Below are 14,314 nucleotides of genomic sequence, written 5' to 3'. Positions count from 1 at the left end.
AGGCTGTGGTCTCAGCACACCAGCAGCCCTACCCGTCGTCAAGTTTTTTTGTTGACATCTTGGAGAAAGTGTGTTTTGAATGAGTGAGTTTTGCTAATGTTTATGGGGAGCTCCTCCAGAGTGTGAAGGGCAGCCTGGGAAAAAGCATGAAGGTGTTTGTTTGAAAATTTAACGACTGAGCAATGCAGGCTGGCATAGTTGCTTATTTGGGTTTTGTTTTGTTTTTGTTTTGTTTTTAATACTAATAAGATGCTTAGATACTACTATAGTGATTGGAGCTGATACAGTCCCTAAGATAGATACAAAATTCAGTTTGGCACTTGTTCATATTTTATCAAAGATTCTTTCCATGTGCTCAGTATTGCTCTTGATTTTCAAATAGACCTGTTGGGGTATGTTTTGTATTTGACAGGCATGCACAATTCTCATTAACAATGAGACTTGCATCATGAGGCAAATAGAAACTTTTCTCTTGGGGAGGGCTTTATGTTTAATATAACTTTACTGATGTTTTAGTACTCTTACTACAGAACGTAGCTTTTTCAAAGTCTCTTCTTTTTTCTTAGGGTTATTTTAAGAGCTCCCTATGTTGCTACAAAGTTCCTGAAGAAAAACCAGTATAAGCAGATGATTGGCAGAGCTGGTCGTGCTGGCATTGACAGTGCTGGTGAAAGTATTCTTATAGTGCAAGAAAAAGACAAACATCTGGTAACTTACTCAAAAAATGTGGTAGCTTGAGTCATCAGAAGAAGTTGATGGGGGGAGAAGAGGATTTGAATTGTTTGCCCCCAACTCTTCATTTGAAAGCAGCAGTCTTTTTCTTGTGTAACTATTTGACTCTCCTTGTAATAATTATTTTTGTGGGACCCTTTTCTGCAATCATGAGGGCAGCCAGAGCCCTTTTCCAGTCTCTTTGGAGACCAGTTGTTCTCTGCAGCATATGTAGTCTCTCACACAAGAGTTTATCTCCAGAGGTCAATCCTAAAACTTGTACATCTCCAGCAATTTTCTTATTTACTAGTTTGATTTTTAAAAAAACCTTCAAGATATTTGTTGAAAATGGAATATTTTCACCTGTGGAGAGTTTATGAATGCAAAGTGTAAATAACCATTGTTTTGTTTTTTAGGTTCAGGATTTAGTAAACAGTCCTTTGGAGAACTGTTACAGCAGCCTCTTTCTTGAATTCACTAAGGGAATCCAAAGCCTGCTCCTGTCTTTGGTTGGATTAAAGGTAACAATTTAATTCTTTTGTGAGCAACTAAAGAGATGCATTTTGATATTAGGAGTGTGGATACAGAAGAACTGTACATTTCACTAAGAGGGAGATCAGTTACATTAGTATTCACTAAAGCCTCGAGTTTAACCATGACTAGCTTGCACAACGCTGAGCACAGCTTGCCCTTGTCTACAGGAATGATGATGATGAGGTCATCATTGTGTTAGCTAATTCAGTTGTTAAATCATGTTGAAACATGATGATAAAATTTCCTAATTTAGACAAGTCCCAAGTGGTTTCTGCTCTATTTCTGCATTGGTTTTAAACATGTTCTAGTATTACTCACTCCTTAAAGAGCCCCCCCGCCAACCACCCGAAAAGTAATACACTAAAAGCTGGAATGTTAGAGCAGAATGGCATGTAGTGTTGTATCAGATCTCTTACAGCCAGAATGTCTGTAGTATAACTTAGAGGTATCACACAGTTCTGTAGCAACATAAAATTAACAGTGTTGCCCTATGTCTTCAGTAGTAAGCGTAATGTTTTCACTTAGACAAAGATTGTAGGTTGGCACTTATCTCTCATGCTACGCGTAGCAATATTCAGATTGCAACATTATGTTTAAACAATCACACACTAAAATGTTATAGATTGCAAGAAACCCTGAAGAGATCTACCACTTTATGTGTGGCACACTGTTTGGTGTTCAGCAACAGTTTCTGTCTAAAGAAAAGAGCCTCTCAGATATAACTAGAGAAGCACTGGGATGTCTGATAGAAAAAGGACTACTAAAAGGAAAAATGACCTGTGAAAAGGAACAAAAATCCCAAAGTAATCTAGAGATCACACAGTTGGGTCAAGCTACCTACAAAGGTGAGAGAGTTTTCTTCATTTTCATGGTACTTTTTTTCACAATAATATTTAAAATCTGGCCTTTTTTTCTTCACACTCACTTAAAACTTTCATCCAACCTCTTATCTCCTTTCTGAAACAATAATTTAAAATCAAAATAACAACACCTGGAAGATCATGATATAATAGAGTGTAACCAGCACTGTTGGTTAAAGGAAAATCATGTCTCACTAATGTCTCACAATTCTTTGAACCTGTCAGTAAAGTAGTAGACAAAGGAAAAATGGTGAGCATAAACTATTTAGACTTCAAAAAGGTCCTGCACAAAAGGCTGCTAAAGAAGCTATGTAGTCATGAGACGAGAGGCAAAGAATTATCATGGCTCAAAAAGTGGGTAGGAGGACAGGAAAGCAAAGAGTAGGATTACATGGTCAATTTTCATCTTGGCAAAAGGATAACAGCAAGGTGTCTCGGGTTCTGTAGTAGGTGCCATGTTTGTTTAATATATTAATTAAGCATATGGTAAGGGGGGTGAGTAGTGAAGTAGCAAGTTTTACAAATGACACAAAGTGGTTTAGATTAGTCAGGACCAGAGAGGTTTTGAGAAACTTCAAAGAACCCTAAATAAGCTAGGTGATTGGGAAATAGTATGACAAACATAGGGTGTATAAATGCAAAGTAGTGACCATTGTCAGGGGAAATGTAAATTACTTGTGCACCTTTTCAGATTTCTAAATTAATTCTATCAACTCAGGAAAGGGACTTGGCATCATTGTAGACAGCTCAGTGAAGATTAAGATATCTGCTTGGTGTGTAGCTACTGATCAAAAAAGTGAACGATGTTAGGATTAATGAGGAATGCGATGGACAATATTATTATGCCTTCGTATAAATCAGTGTGTGGCTTCATCAGGAATACTGTGTGCAATGCACGTTTCCCCATCTCAAGAAGTATACTGCTAAATGAGAGAGAGTTCAGAGTGGTAATAAGAATAATCAAGGGAAAGGAAAAACTCCTATTAAGAGAGAGTGAAAAGATTGGGATTGTTTACCGTAGAAAATAAATGAAAAAGAGGAGACATAATGTAAGTGTATGCAATTTTTGAGACTTTAGATCAGGGATTTCTCTCAGAACTCAAGAGCACAGGGGCATTAAATGAAATTAAAAATGGGAAGCTGAAAACTGATAGATATTTTTTCACACAACATGTAATTAGACTGTAGAACTTGTTGCTACAGGAAATTGTTGAGGCCAAAAATTTAGCAAGATTCAAAAAGGGATTGGACATTTATATGGATATCAAGAATTTCAAGACTTGCTATAATCAATAATAAAAAGTGTGGAAGTTATGTTAAATCTCATGCTTTGGGATTTAAGCCAATCTCTAACTGTTGATGTCAGGATGTCATATAATGAGGGAGACTGATTAGCCCACATTTGTCTACCTTCTTGCACCTTTTTCTGAAGCATCTGGTACTGAACTAGAAGGACCACTGATCGAATCCAGTATGGCAGTTCCTATGTTCCTGTCTTGACTACTGAGTTCTAATATTCAAATATCCCCCCATTAAAAATAGAGACCAAGTGTCTTCCTTCATTTTAACTGCTTTTTCTGTTATACAAATGAGTTCTAAGTATATTTGGCCTTTGTTGTAGTAACACTCTCCAGGGTGTCATCCACATGCAGTATTGCAATTTTGGGGTAGTAAAATACATTTCTTATTGACTTAACAAATTGGACTTGGGAGTCCTTGGCACCGTGCTGGTTACTGAAATAGGGGCTTTATTAAAGGTCCCTAAAGAAAGAACAGAGGGAGAATTACATATGATACAGTATATTATACTTAACTCTCACTGTTATATAAACTGGTATCTTTACACTAATTCATTTTAGGCTCTATAGACTTGGCCTATTGTGATGCTCTCTACAGAGACTTGAAGAAAGGTCTTGAGGGGTTGGTTCTTGAGAGCTGCCTTCACCTTCTCTATCTGACAACTCCATACGACATGACTGATCACTGCAGACCAGACTGGATGATCTATTTTAGACAGGTAAGACACGGCTTCCACCCATACAGCAAGTGCTGTCCTGCACAGAAAAATATAGGTTGGGTTATATAGCTGTTTCCTGTGTTATCGGTTCACTTGGGTTTGTAACCCTTTACTCCTGAGGGAATTCTGGTCCAAAAAAATTAATTTTGTGCACAATACTTTAAAATTTTGCAAATTGTATTTGTCAAAATAACACACACTAATCACACCAGTTTCAATTATTTTGGTAATATATTTCAAAATACCTGTCAGCAAGCATGTCTGTAACAATACAGACACACACAAAAATTCTCCCAGGAGTAGAGAATTAAAGAAACACCTACAACAATCCAGTTCCTACTTCTCTGCCCCCCTCTCCCTCCAGAGCCCAGCAAGGGGGGTCAGAAACTCACACTTCTTTCCCTCCCAGAGCCCAGCTGAGGCCCCCTGGCCCAGACTCTCACACTTTCTACCCCCCCCCCCCAAAGCCCAGCAGTGCCCCCCCTCTCATCCCAGACACTCACACTCTCTACTCCCTCTCTTCCTCCCCCTCCCCCGACACTCTCCTCTTCTCCCACCCAGGGTCCAGCTGCGGGTACACCTCGGGGCAGACACTCACACCCTCTACCCCCCCAGAGCCCAGCTATTCTCAGACCCTACCCACCTAGAGCACAGGGATCCAGAGGGAGAAGCAACCTGATGCTGGGTCCCAGGTTTGCACGGAGTTTCCTGTGCACTGCCGCCTCCTTCCTTCAGGGCGTGCTGGGAACTACAACTGCTGGGAACTCTCCAGTTCCCTCCCCCTCCCCTTGACCTTGTCTTCTGTTTGTGAGCTGGGCTCTGCTGGGTCCTGCGGCCTGTAGTGGTGGCCAACATCTCTGCAGCCCATTTCTGTAAGGGGAAAAAGGAAATTCTGCATACCAAACATTAATTTTTGCAAAATTCTGCATTGCGCAGTGGCGCAGAATTTCCCCAGGAGTAAACCTTTTGAACTACTAGCCCACCTAGCAGCTAAAATTAATAAGTTAAAGAAAAGGGACAAGCTAATATACCATGAACATTTATTATAGAGAAACTAAGGGAAACAATCATATTGATTCAAAATGTAACTGTAACCAGTACTGTAGCATTAAGACTCAAATGTAATTATATGCTAAATCAGTTTATTATTTCACTCATTAGAACTGTGTAATCCAATGAGCTCTTCGCCAGGAGAATTGAGATATATAACAGAGCTGCTTCTTAACACAGCACAAAACAGTAGTTTTGTTTTAAGTAGTTTTAAGGTGTAGTTTGGCATCTTATGATTTCTAGCTGTACCTGGGTCTGGCTTGATCTCTGAACTGTAAAGCCTCTCTCTGTGTATGTCTGCACTGCAGCTGGGAGTGTGCTTCCGAGCACGACTAGACAGGTGAGCTACATCCACTCACGCTAGCACGCTAAAAATAGCACTGTGGCCAAGGTGGCACAGGCAGTGGCTCAGGCTAGCCATCGGAGTAGGTAGGCGGGGGGTCCGGACGTAATTGTACTCAGGCAACTAGCCTGAGATCCTGCCTGTGCTACCCCAGCGACGCTGCTATTTTTAGTGCTCTAGATCAAGCAGAGCTAGTATGTATGTGTCTGTCTGCCTGTGCTGGGAAGTATACTCCCAGCTGCAGTGTAGGCATACCCTTAGACAGTGATCGTAAAGTGTAATATGCCCATGATAACATTAAAATCCCTAAAGCTTATGGTTTGCTTTGTATAAATTCCATTCTGATGTGAAATCCAAGATACAACTGGAAAGTCTGAGTCAGAGGCAGTTCAAAGTGTAGCCAAGGAAACTGCTGAGTTCTGGGTAAAACCAAATAAATTGGTTGATGCTGAAGTGGTTAATAAAAGACTAAGAGATAATTTTGTACTCTGTTTACATTATAAAAAATACATTTTATGTCTTGAGCATCCTTCATAAAAAGTACTAAACATAGGGGAAAAGTAAAATAAAGCATTCCAAAGACCTCTGCGTGGCAACTCTCTTATCCTGGCAAAAACGGAAAATAGTCGCTGACTTCCAGTAACACAAAAATTTTCCATAGCTTGCTTCTGTGAATGATTACAGAGCCAGACATCTGATAAGCACTTAATTTAAATTGGCTTTTTTGGTGTACTACTTAGTATTGCTTATATATTTTATCAAAACTATACGCAAAGATACTAAAATTCAAGGAAAACTTTTTTTGTATGCTTAAAAAGTTTTAGAATTTGATAGTGGTCAGCTTGAACATGAGTTCTCTCAAATTTTCACTGTCTTCTTGCATATCTCCAGTGATAAACAAATAAACAAAATTACAGATATTGCAGCTCAAAAACTACCATGTAACGATGCTTGTGCCCACTTAAAGAGCTATACTACAGATAAGGGGGAAGTGATTCCGTGTCTGTGTGTTTTGTACACATGCAGGTGTGTTGCAGAAGGGGAGATGGGGTTCATCTGTATTAATGTATATATTTATGACATTTTTAAAGGGATAAAATTGTTATGTATTTGAAGTTCTCTTTTAACTGTTATATCTTTATTGGAGTTACAATATTTTAAAGGTATTTTGCATTTGATTAATATAGAAAGTGTGTTGAGCTGCAGTGTTGGTTTTTTAATTTTACTTTTTAGTTCAGCCAGCTAAATTCAGTAGAACAGAAAGTAGCAGCTATTGTGGGAGTCCCTGAAAGTTTTATTACGAAAAAGGCTTCTGGACAAGCCATCAAAAAGGTAGGCTGAAAATTATTTTTATTTAAAGACAAAACAGTAGAATTGTAATCTTGTCAATTGAATTGTTTTTCATAGTGCAGCTAATAATTGGGGTTCTCTAATCTCACAGTTATGGTAATTTTAGGGGTGACTTGTAACTAGGAAATGCATAGTTTTCAGACAGAAATATGATTTTTCAAATTAATAATGCCCTGTTAATTATTTTTTCTCATATGAAGTTATTAAAGTGCATTCTATTGTATAGCCATGGAAACAGTAGGATCCAGGACTCTCATGCTAGCCATGGCAAACATACAGCTTAATTATTGTAGTTTTCAGAAACAGAAATCAGATTGAGGTGTACAGAGTCAGAGTAGGCTGAACTAATCTTTGTTTTCACCAAAATGCTTCCCATTATTTCTTCCCTTACCTCACAAATTCTTGAATGCAACACTGCTACATCTGACTGTTTCATAGGATTAGAGAGGTTTAGAGATGGAAAAGCCCTATTCTGATGATAGTCTGTCCCCCTGGTAATGTAGAGTTCTTCTCTGATATTCTTTCAGTTTTATCTATTGGACCCTCGCTCACAGTTCTAACTGAACATGTACATCTGTCTTCCCAGGATGTGGACAACGGTGTCGTAAATAGGCTGTATCTGTCCTTTGTTCTTTATGCCCTACTGAAAGAGACCAACATATGGAACGTTTCAGAAAAATTTAACATGTCTCGAGGATATGTGCAAAATCTCCTGAACTCTGCTGCCTCATTCTCCTCCTGTGTGCTGCACTTCTCTGAGGTAGTATATTTTAAATGGACATTTTTGCTTTTACATGATGTAAAGTATAAAAATGTATTCATCAGGGTCTGAGGAAAAGGGTGACTTTTTGCTGTAGAGTTTTAGAACTTACTACTGTACATTAAAACGGTGTCACCTTTTAGAGGTCATCTAATTGCATGGTGACTTCTTGGAAACATGGCTGTATTGGCAGCTTCAACTGCTACTGCAGCTTTCCAAATTCAGAAAATCCAAAATGACTTCCAAAGAACATCTAATCCCTAAAGTATTGCCTCATCCTTCAAAAGGGCCCAACTTTGGGGTGACTAGCTGAGGAATGCTGGACTCAACTCTTGGAACTGGCCAGAAGGATTACTATGAATGGTATAATCCCTCTTCCAAAGCTACACATATGCTGCCTTGGCAATGCTCCAACCAGAATACTAGCCCAGAGTACAGAAATTTAACTAGACTTGTAACGTTACTTTACAGACTTTAATATCCTTTGTTTCTGCAGGAGTTGGAGGAATTTTGGGTTTATAAAGCCCTGCTGACAGAACTTACGAAGCGACTGACTTATTGTGTTAAGGCAGAACTCATCCCTCTTATGGAGGTGGCAGGGGTTTTAGAGGTTAGTGTACCCACTTTGGGAGTCCGGATAACCGTAAATCCAAGCTTTTATACTAACCTCAACCATGATGTCCCCAAGTGCCTATGGAAGAAGCCAAAAAAACATTTTTATAAAGAATCTAGCATTTTGCTAAAATCTTGTTAAATCTTTCTGGGGTGCAAGTTCTACGATGAAAAGAAAATTATTCTGTTAAATGTGGAGGGCCATCTTTGTGTTTCAGTGGTTTTCATAATTCATCTGTTTAGTTTATAAGTAAAAAGTGTTGACCAATATATGCCGGCTACATATATACCCCATATTAATAATATATATTGTCTGTGCCAGATACATATTTTCATGCATTAAGCACAAACATAACTGCAATTATATAGCCTAAAATGGACTATACCTTTACTATACCTTTACTATAATACTTTTCACTCTGCTAAGTATCCCATAACATCTTGCATTTGCTGAAGTAAGCTTTGGCTTAAGTAGATAGAGAAACTGTCAGGATCGAGGCATGTGAACATGGTACCCTAGTACAAACTTAGAAGGTGCCTTCATGCCCTGGGTATCTGGAATCCATGTGTGCAGAATAAAGAGATAAGGGGTATGCCATGGTACCAGAAAAACAAAGTAGAAAGCTGATTGGTTAAGTCTAGTTTCAGATGATCTACACAGTCCCTTTTTATAATGCTGCTCAAGATGGCTTCCCATAGACTGGTACTGTATTGAACCTTTTCCCTGTACTATATTATTATTTGCTTATAGCAATAAACCTGACTGATACTGGTTATTTGGTCTCTTGAATCTGTTTCATAATAAACCAAAGTGTGGTCAAGCAATTGACTGTACAAATGATCAACAAACTGTTTCCCTGTAAGAACTGCAAGCTCAAACTCAAATTTTGCATTCAGGTTGCTTTTTCCTTCCGGCTGCTACAACAGCAACAATAAAAATGTCACAATAGTACACTGGTTACCACTTCTGCTGATGCTCAAGCTGAAATAGAATCTTATGTGCTCTTTTGTTGTACTGGTGGCTCTGCGGAATTAATAGGAGTAAAAAATGGTATAGTAATTTAATTCATCACTCTAGTCAAGAGAGAGTCTACTTTGTGCACCTATCTTGAGTTGGAAGCTACCACTTTTTTTACAGTGACTTTTCTGATGAAGCCCACACTTTGAGGAGGGAATCATGTTGGTCTCTAATCTGAAGGAGGCTGTTCAAATATCAAATGAATCTGTTTGTTTGGTAAATACTGCCCTCAGTGCTATTTCATGTGCATTCTCTGACCTCATTTCAAAGTTAAATGACTCCACACTTAGACCATATTGTGGACAAATGCTGCTACCATTATCGGGTTCAGCAGTAGTAGTGCTTTTCGCCAGGAAGGGAAACTAGCTAGTAGCCTAATCAGTTTCCCTCTGCTGGCCAACCCTTTCTCTGTAAAGGTTTCTGAACTTGATGCAAAGGGGAAACAGGGTCTGTGTACCTCTTCAGTTGCTCTTTAAATGGAGTCATCTGCAGAGGGAAGTAGAGTAGAATTGTACAGTTCTTTCAAAGTTTTGTTTTACAGCTGTCAGCGTAAAGTATGACTGCTACCTTCTAGTGGCTGCTGCCCAAGATGTGTCCTTATTGGTATCAAAACTGATTTCAAAGGTGTTGAATGTGGTGTGTGGCCAACAATGCTATGCAGGCCGGACTCCTATGGAATTTTGTGAATGAAACACTACTAAAAACCAATGTTACACATAAGCGCTTGATGGACAAACATTGCAGTCTGTACCCATTCTCTAAAATATTTTAAAATGAATGAAATAAAACAGCTCCTGTAGGACTGAACTCACTATCCTGGAGGTACTCTGGACCACCCAAATAAACTATCATTATCAAGCACATAAAACAACTGTACAATGCAGTCTTTTCTACATGGAAGGTAGTTACAGGTAGCTACCAAGCTACTCTTCTACGAAGTCAGCATACCACTGCCCTGTTATCCTATGGCTAAACGTTTCTAGTCCATGGCTGCTCTAGAGGACATTGTAAAGTCTCTAGATCTTTTAAGGCTGGTTTCTTTATCGAGAGGAAAATTTTAAGCATCTAGAACCAAATAAATAGAAGAAAATTCATGGAACTAAGCAAGAGAAGGAAAAAAAAGCTGGAAGGCAGTTCAGTGAAGCCTGAGGATAGCATTTGTGCATTAGAGTTCAGCTGTTTGTATATCTCAAGTTATAGAACAATCTTTGTTAACCTTGTTTTGTATGAAAAACATAACATCCATGGTCAGATTGGAGATAGTTTTCATTTAAACTGTGTAAGACCTAGCACAACTAATTTTGCAACAAAGATCTTTCTCATAAGTGTCTCTTTTTGGCTGCTTTTGTTTCTTTTCATCATAACAGTATGAGCTCTAATAAAATGCCTGAGAAAAGGAAACCAAACAAATAATAATAAAAATAATAATCCTATTCCTTAATTACTATACCTCTCCATTCATTATATGAGAGTCCACAGTCACAGCTTTGCGCCCAATACGAAAGTAAACAAGGGTGGTATTACTCAGATGTTGGAAGAAAAATAAAACATTTTGTGTGCCATAAAATTAAAATATCTTTTCTGTTCTGAGCTTATTGTCTGAGGCTGTGTGGCTATTAATCATCTGATTTCATGGCAGTGACAGTCCTCAGAGGTTCAAAAATTAAGGGCCAGATTTTCAAAAGAACTCAGCACTCAGCTGCTTCCATTTAGGCACCTAAATGAAGTGACCAGATTTTTCAATTGTGCTCAGCTCAAATAGAGGACAAGTGCTGAGAGAGAGATGACAATAAGAGGAAAGACAGGTCTATACCGATCCATTTCTTGAGAGGAAATAATGTGGAAGAGGCAGAAAGGTTACTAATAGCTGAACAAGAATGTAGAGAGGAAATAATGGCTTTTCAGGAACAAATTTAATTATTAAGTAAACTTTTGTAACAGTGACTGGACTTCATATACGTACAGTATCACTCTGCCATTTGAAGTAATCAGAAATTAGCTGATATCTGAATGAACTGTGAGGTCAGAGCAGAGATTTGGACTTACTGACAAGTTCCTTGCACTTCTTATTTACTAATCTAATTTCTGACATTGCTTTATTTTTGGCCTGCAGTCTCGAGCAAAACAGCTGTATGATTCAGGATACAAAACTCTAGCACACCTAGCTAATGCAGATCCAGAAACACTGGTGAAGATGATCGAGCATTTGTCACGACGTCAAGCCAGACAAATAGTTTCATCCGCAAAGGTGAGCAAAACTTGACTATTTGAGCTGTCAAAGGGATATTGGCAAACATGGAACTCTGGGTGAAAACTTTGAGTTAACTAAATATTTTTCCATTTAGTAATCTTTCCCCAATAGATTGATTTAGGTAATTTGTGACTAGCTAGGATCAACGTGCAAAATTTACTAGTGGGAGTTTCCCACTTAAATCTCCCATGTATTAAGCGGGGGGGGCGGGGGGCGTGTGTGTAATATATAAAACCTATTTGCCTGTAATTTTCATTCAAGATGAAGCTTTTCTGTAATAGATCCCTAATCATCCCACTGTGGGGAGGCTAAGAGTATTTCCTTCGTATTGCTATAAAAGGAATGAGGGAGACCCTTGCTAACCATTTTGCCTCAACAGCAGCTAAGTGCTATGCAGGTGCAAAGTATTATTTCCATCCAGTGATCTAAAAGGATTTTACAAGATGGTGAAGGAGAAGTATTATTCTTATTTTACCAGTGGAAAAACTGAGGCAAAGAAGTTGCATGACTTGCCGGAGTCATGCAGGGAATCAGTGACCTGACTTCTAGTCCCATGCAGTAATCACAATTGCACATGCACCGCTCTGGTGAGGCAGTTTAGTGCCTCAGAATTTAACATCTAGAAATTGTAGCGGTGCTCATGGCTGGGGAGAATAGATTTCTTCGGTCTATAAATTATAGCCTGCCCACTCACCCCAACCCCCTAAAAAATTGCCAACTTACTATAGAAGATGTGCATGAAAAATCTATTCACAAATTGTGGAACTAACAAGATCTGTGCTTAACTTCACATTGGTGGTCATCACATTGCTTTTAGTCATACTACCTCCCTATTCCTCTCTTTACTTTGTTTGTCATCTGTTTAGAACACATGCTCCTTCGGGACCTTGGCTTTGTATCAGTCTGTAAAGCATGGTGGATGCTATACAGATAAATATACAGAGAACAGAGATCATAATAAATATGGCTAATCTCAGAGCAAAAATTACAAGCAGCATTTGCTTTTTCTTCCTAGTCAACAGCATTTTTCCCTCACACAGTTAGTTTGTGTCCTTGTTTGTGCTGAAGCATCAACAATGTCAGAATGATTGGAAGTAGTTCTACTTTTACAACCAAGTCAGCAGAGGGAAATCATTTATTGAGCCTTGTGAAACAGCAGCAGTTTATAATATGAGGGAAGACCTTAGAATCAGTATAAATTAGGGCTGGTTTACACAGTTTTAGCACCAATTTAACAAAGTTCTACTGTGGACATTCATGCTGATTTAAAACTGCTTATATCAGTTTAGCTAGCATCGGGCATTTCTCTACAAGATATGTTTATGCCAGGGACTCCAAGTACAGCCCCAAGAAATAAGAACAATACATCACACTGGATAATGTTATATTTTTACCACTGGATTCTTAGACACTTGTGAAATCTGAAGAACAAACTAACTGCGATGCCACAAAACATTCATGAGTTACTGTGATTCTCCATAATATGTTTAAGGTTTTAATATTAGACATACAACCGTTGCTTAATGCAAGGAAATCATCATCTGCTGTTTTTACTTTTGTGGTCAACATATTAACGTTAACTTCCTTTCAGAGTTTGTTTTTACAATTTAAAAAGTGTGGCTATTGTTGGAAGTGGTCGTCTTAACAAAAACACTTTAAAACCTTGTGAAACTGTAATGTTTAAATGGCCTAAATTTGGCTGTTTATCTAACTGTATTAATAGAACAAGAAGAAATTATGCTCATTTCTTAGAACTGCAGAATAAAAATTGTGATCTGTACATGCTGTGACATTTTTGTTCTAGTCTTCTAGATTTGACATATCAAGCTTAAACTGAAGTAGGATGGATAGGCTTATATAAAGAAGATTTCTGTGAGCAGTAAAGCCATATTGATATATTAAATGTGAAAATCCTCCTAGTGACTTGCAATTCTTGAGTCAATATTATAGTAATTTTGTTCCTAATAACCTAATTTCTTCTTCTTAGTTTGTGTTTGAATGACGAAGTGTGTTTCATCTTACCACTAATTGCACTGGCATCTGTTTGTGAACTGTCTCCTAATCATTTAATTTGTGGCTGCAGATGCTGCTGAGGGAAAAAGCTGAGGCTCTACAAGAAGAGGTTGAAGAACTGTTGAAGGTGCCTACAGATACATCTGAGGGCCTCCTAACAACTTTGCCATAAAAAACCATGATGCAGTGGAATGAATTTTCAGCTCTTAAAATTATTTTAATTCTTTTTAATGTACATATGTGTAACTTAAGCGTCTGTTCTCATAATAAATATTCAAAACACCCTTTTGGTATACCTCAGTTTTTGTAAATTTTGAAATCAGAATGCTCTTGTAACTCTGGATGTCATTTGAATGGTCTGATTGTTGGATCTCTTGAATGACTGAGGAGGAAGAATCAAAGTGCACTAGATACACAGTTCTATAAATGCAGGTAGCCTTGTTCCAATTGCATGGAATTGTGGGTAGAATGTTAGTTGACTGTTCGGTGAATAGCCTTCCATCACTAGAGACCAAGGGTAAACGTTTAATTTGGACACACATGAAAATTAGTTTATTCCCATTATTAGTCCCCTTATAGATATTTATCTGTATGACTAAACTACCTCACAATTGTGGTATGTATTCAGTCTGTTTTCAAGTAGGAGTTACTAGAACATGATTCAGAAGCTGTGTACCTGTACAAACGCTGCCTAATTTAAGCACTACTTCTACCTAACTGTCATGAGGTCAGCATCAAATTCACACTGTCTGTGCTGACGTATACTTTCCCTGGGAAGGTTTAAAAACCTTTCTG

General features: G+C 38.3%; 1 protein-coding gene across 1 annotated transcript in view; it reads left to right on the top strand.

The window, feature by feature from the left end:
- The window catches only part of HELQ (helicase, POLQ like), a 34,296-nt gene extending 20,499 nt beyond the window's left edge, over positions 1-13,797 (top strand). Inside the window, exons 10-18 of the mRNA XM_074950508.1 lie at positions 567-708; positions 1,128-1,232; positions 1,868-2,090; positions 3,965-4,122; positions 6,749-6,847; positions 7,452-7,625; positions 8,122-8,235; positions 11,369-11,503; positions 13,590-13,797. Of these exons, the coding sequence (XP_074806609.1) occupies positions 567-708; positions 1,128-1,232; positions 1,868-2,090; positions 3,965-4,122; positions 6,749-6,847; positions 7,452-7,625; positions 8,122-8,235; positions 11,369-11,503; positions 13,590-13,691 (1,252 nt within the window). The 3' untranslated portion in view covers positions 13,692-13,797. The remainder of the gene's footprint in view (positions 1-566; positions 709-1,127; positions 1,233-1,867; positions 2,091-3,964; positions 4,123-6,748; positions 6,848-7,451; positions 7,626-8,121; positions 8,236-11,368; positions 11,504-13,589) is intronic.
- The last annotated feature ends 517 nt before the right edge of the window (positions 13,798-14,314 follow it).

The sequence above is a fragment of the Natator depressus genome, chromosome 4 (assembly GCF_965152275.1).
Source record: "Natator depressus isolate rNatDep1 chromosome 4, rNatDep2.hap1, whole genome shotgun sequence".
Lineage (NCBI taxonomy): Eukaryota > Metazoa > Chordata > Testudines > Cheloniidae > Natator > Natator depressus.
Note: the sequence above shows the minus strand (reverse complement) of the source record. Positions and strands in the feature narration are given on the sequence as shown.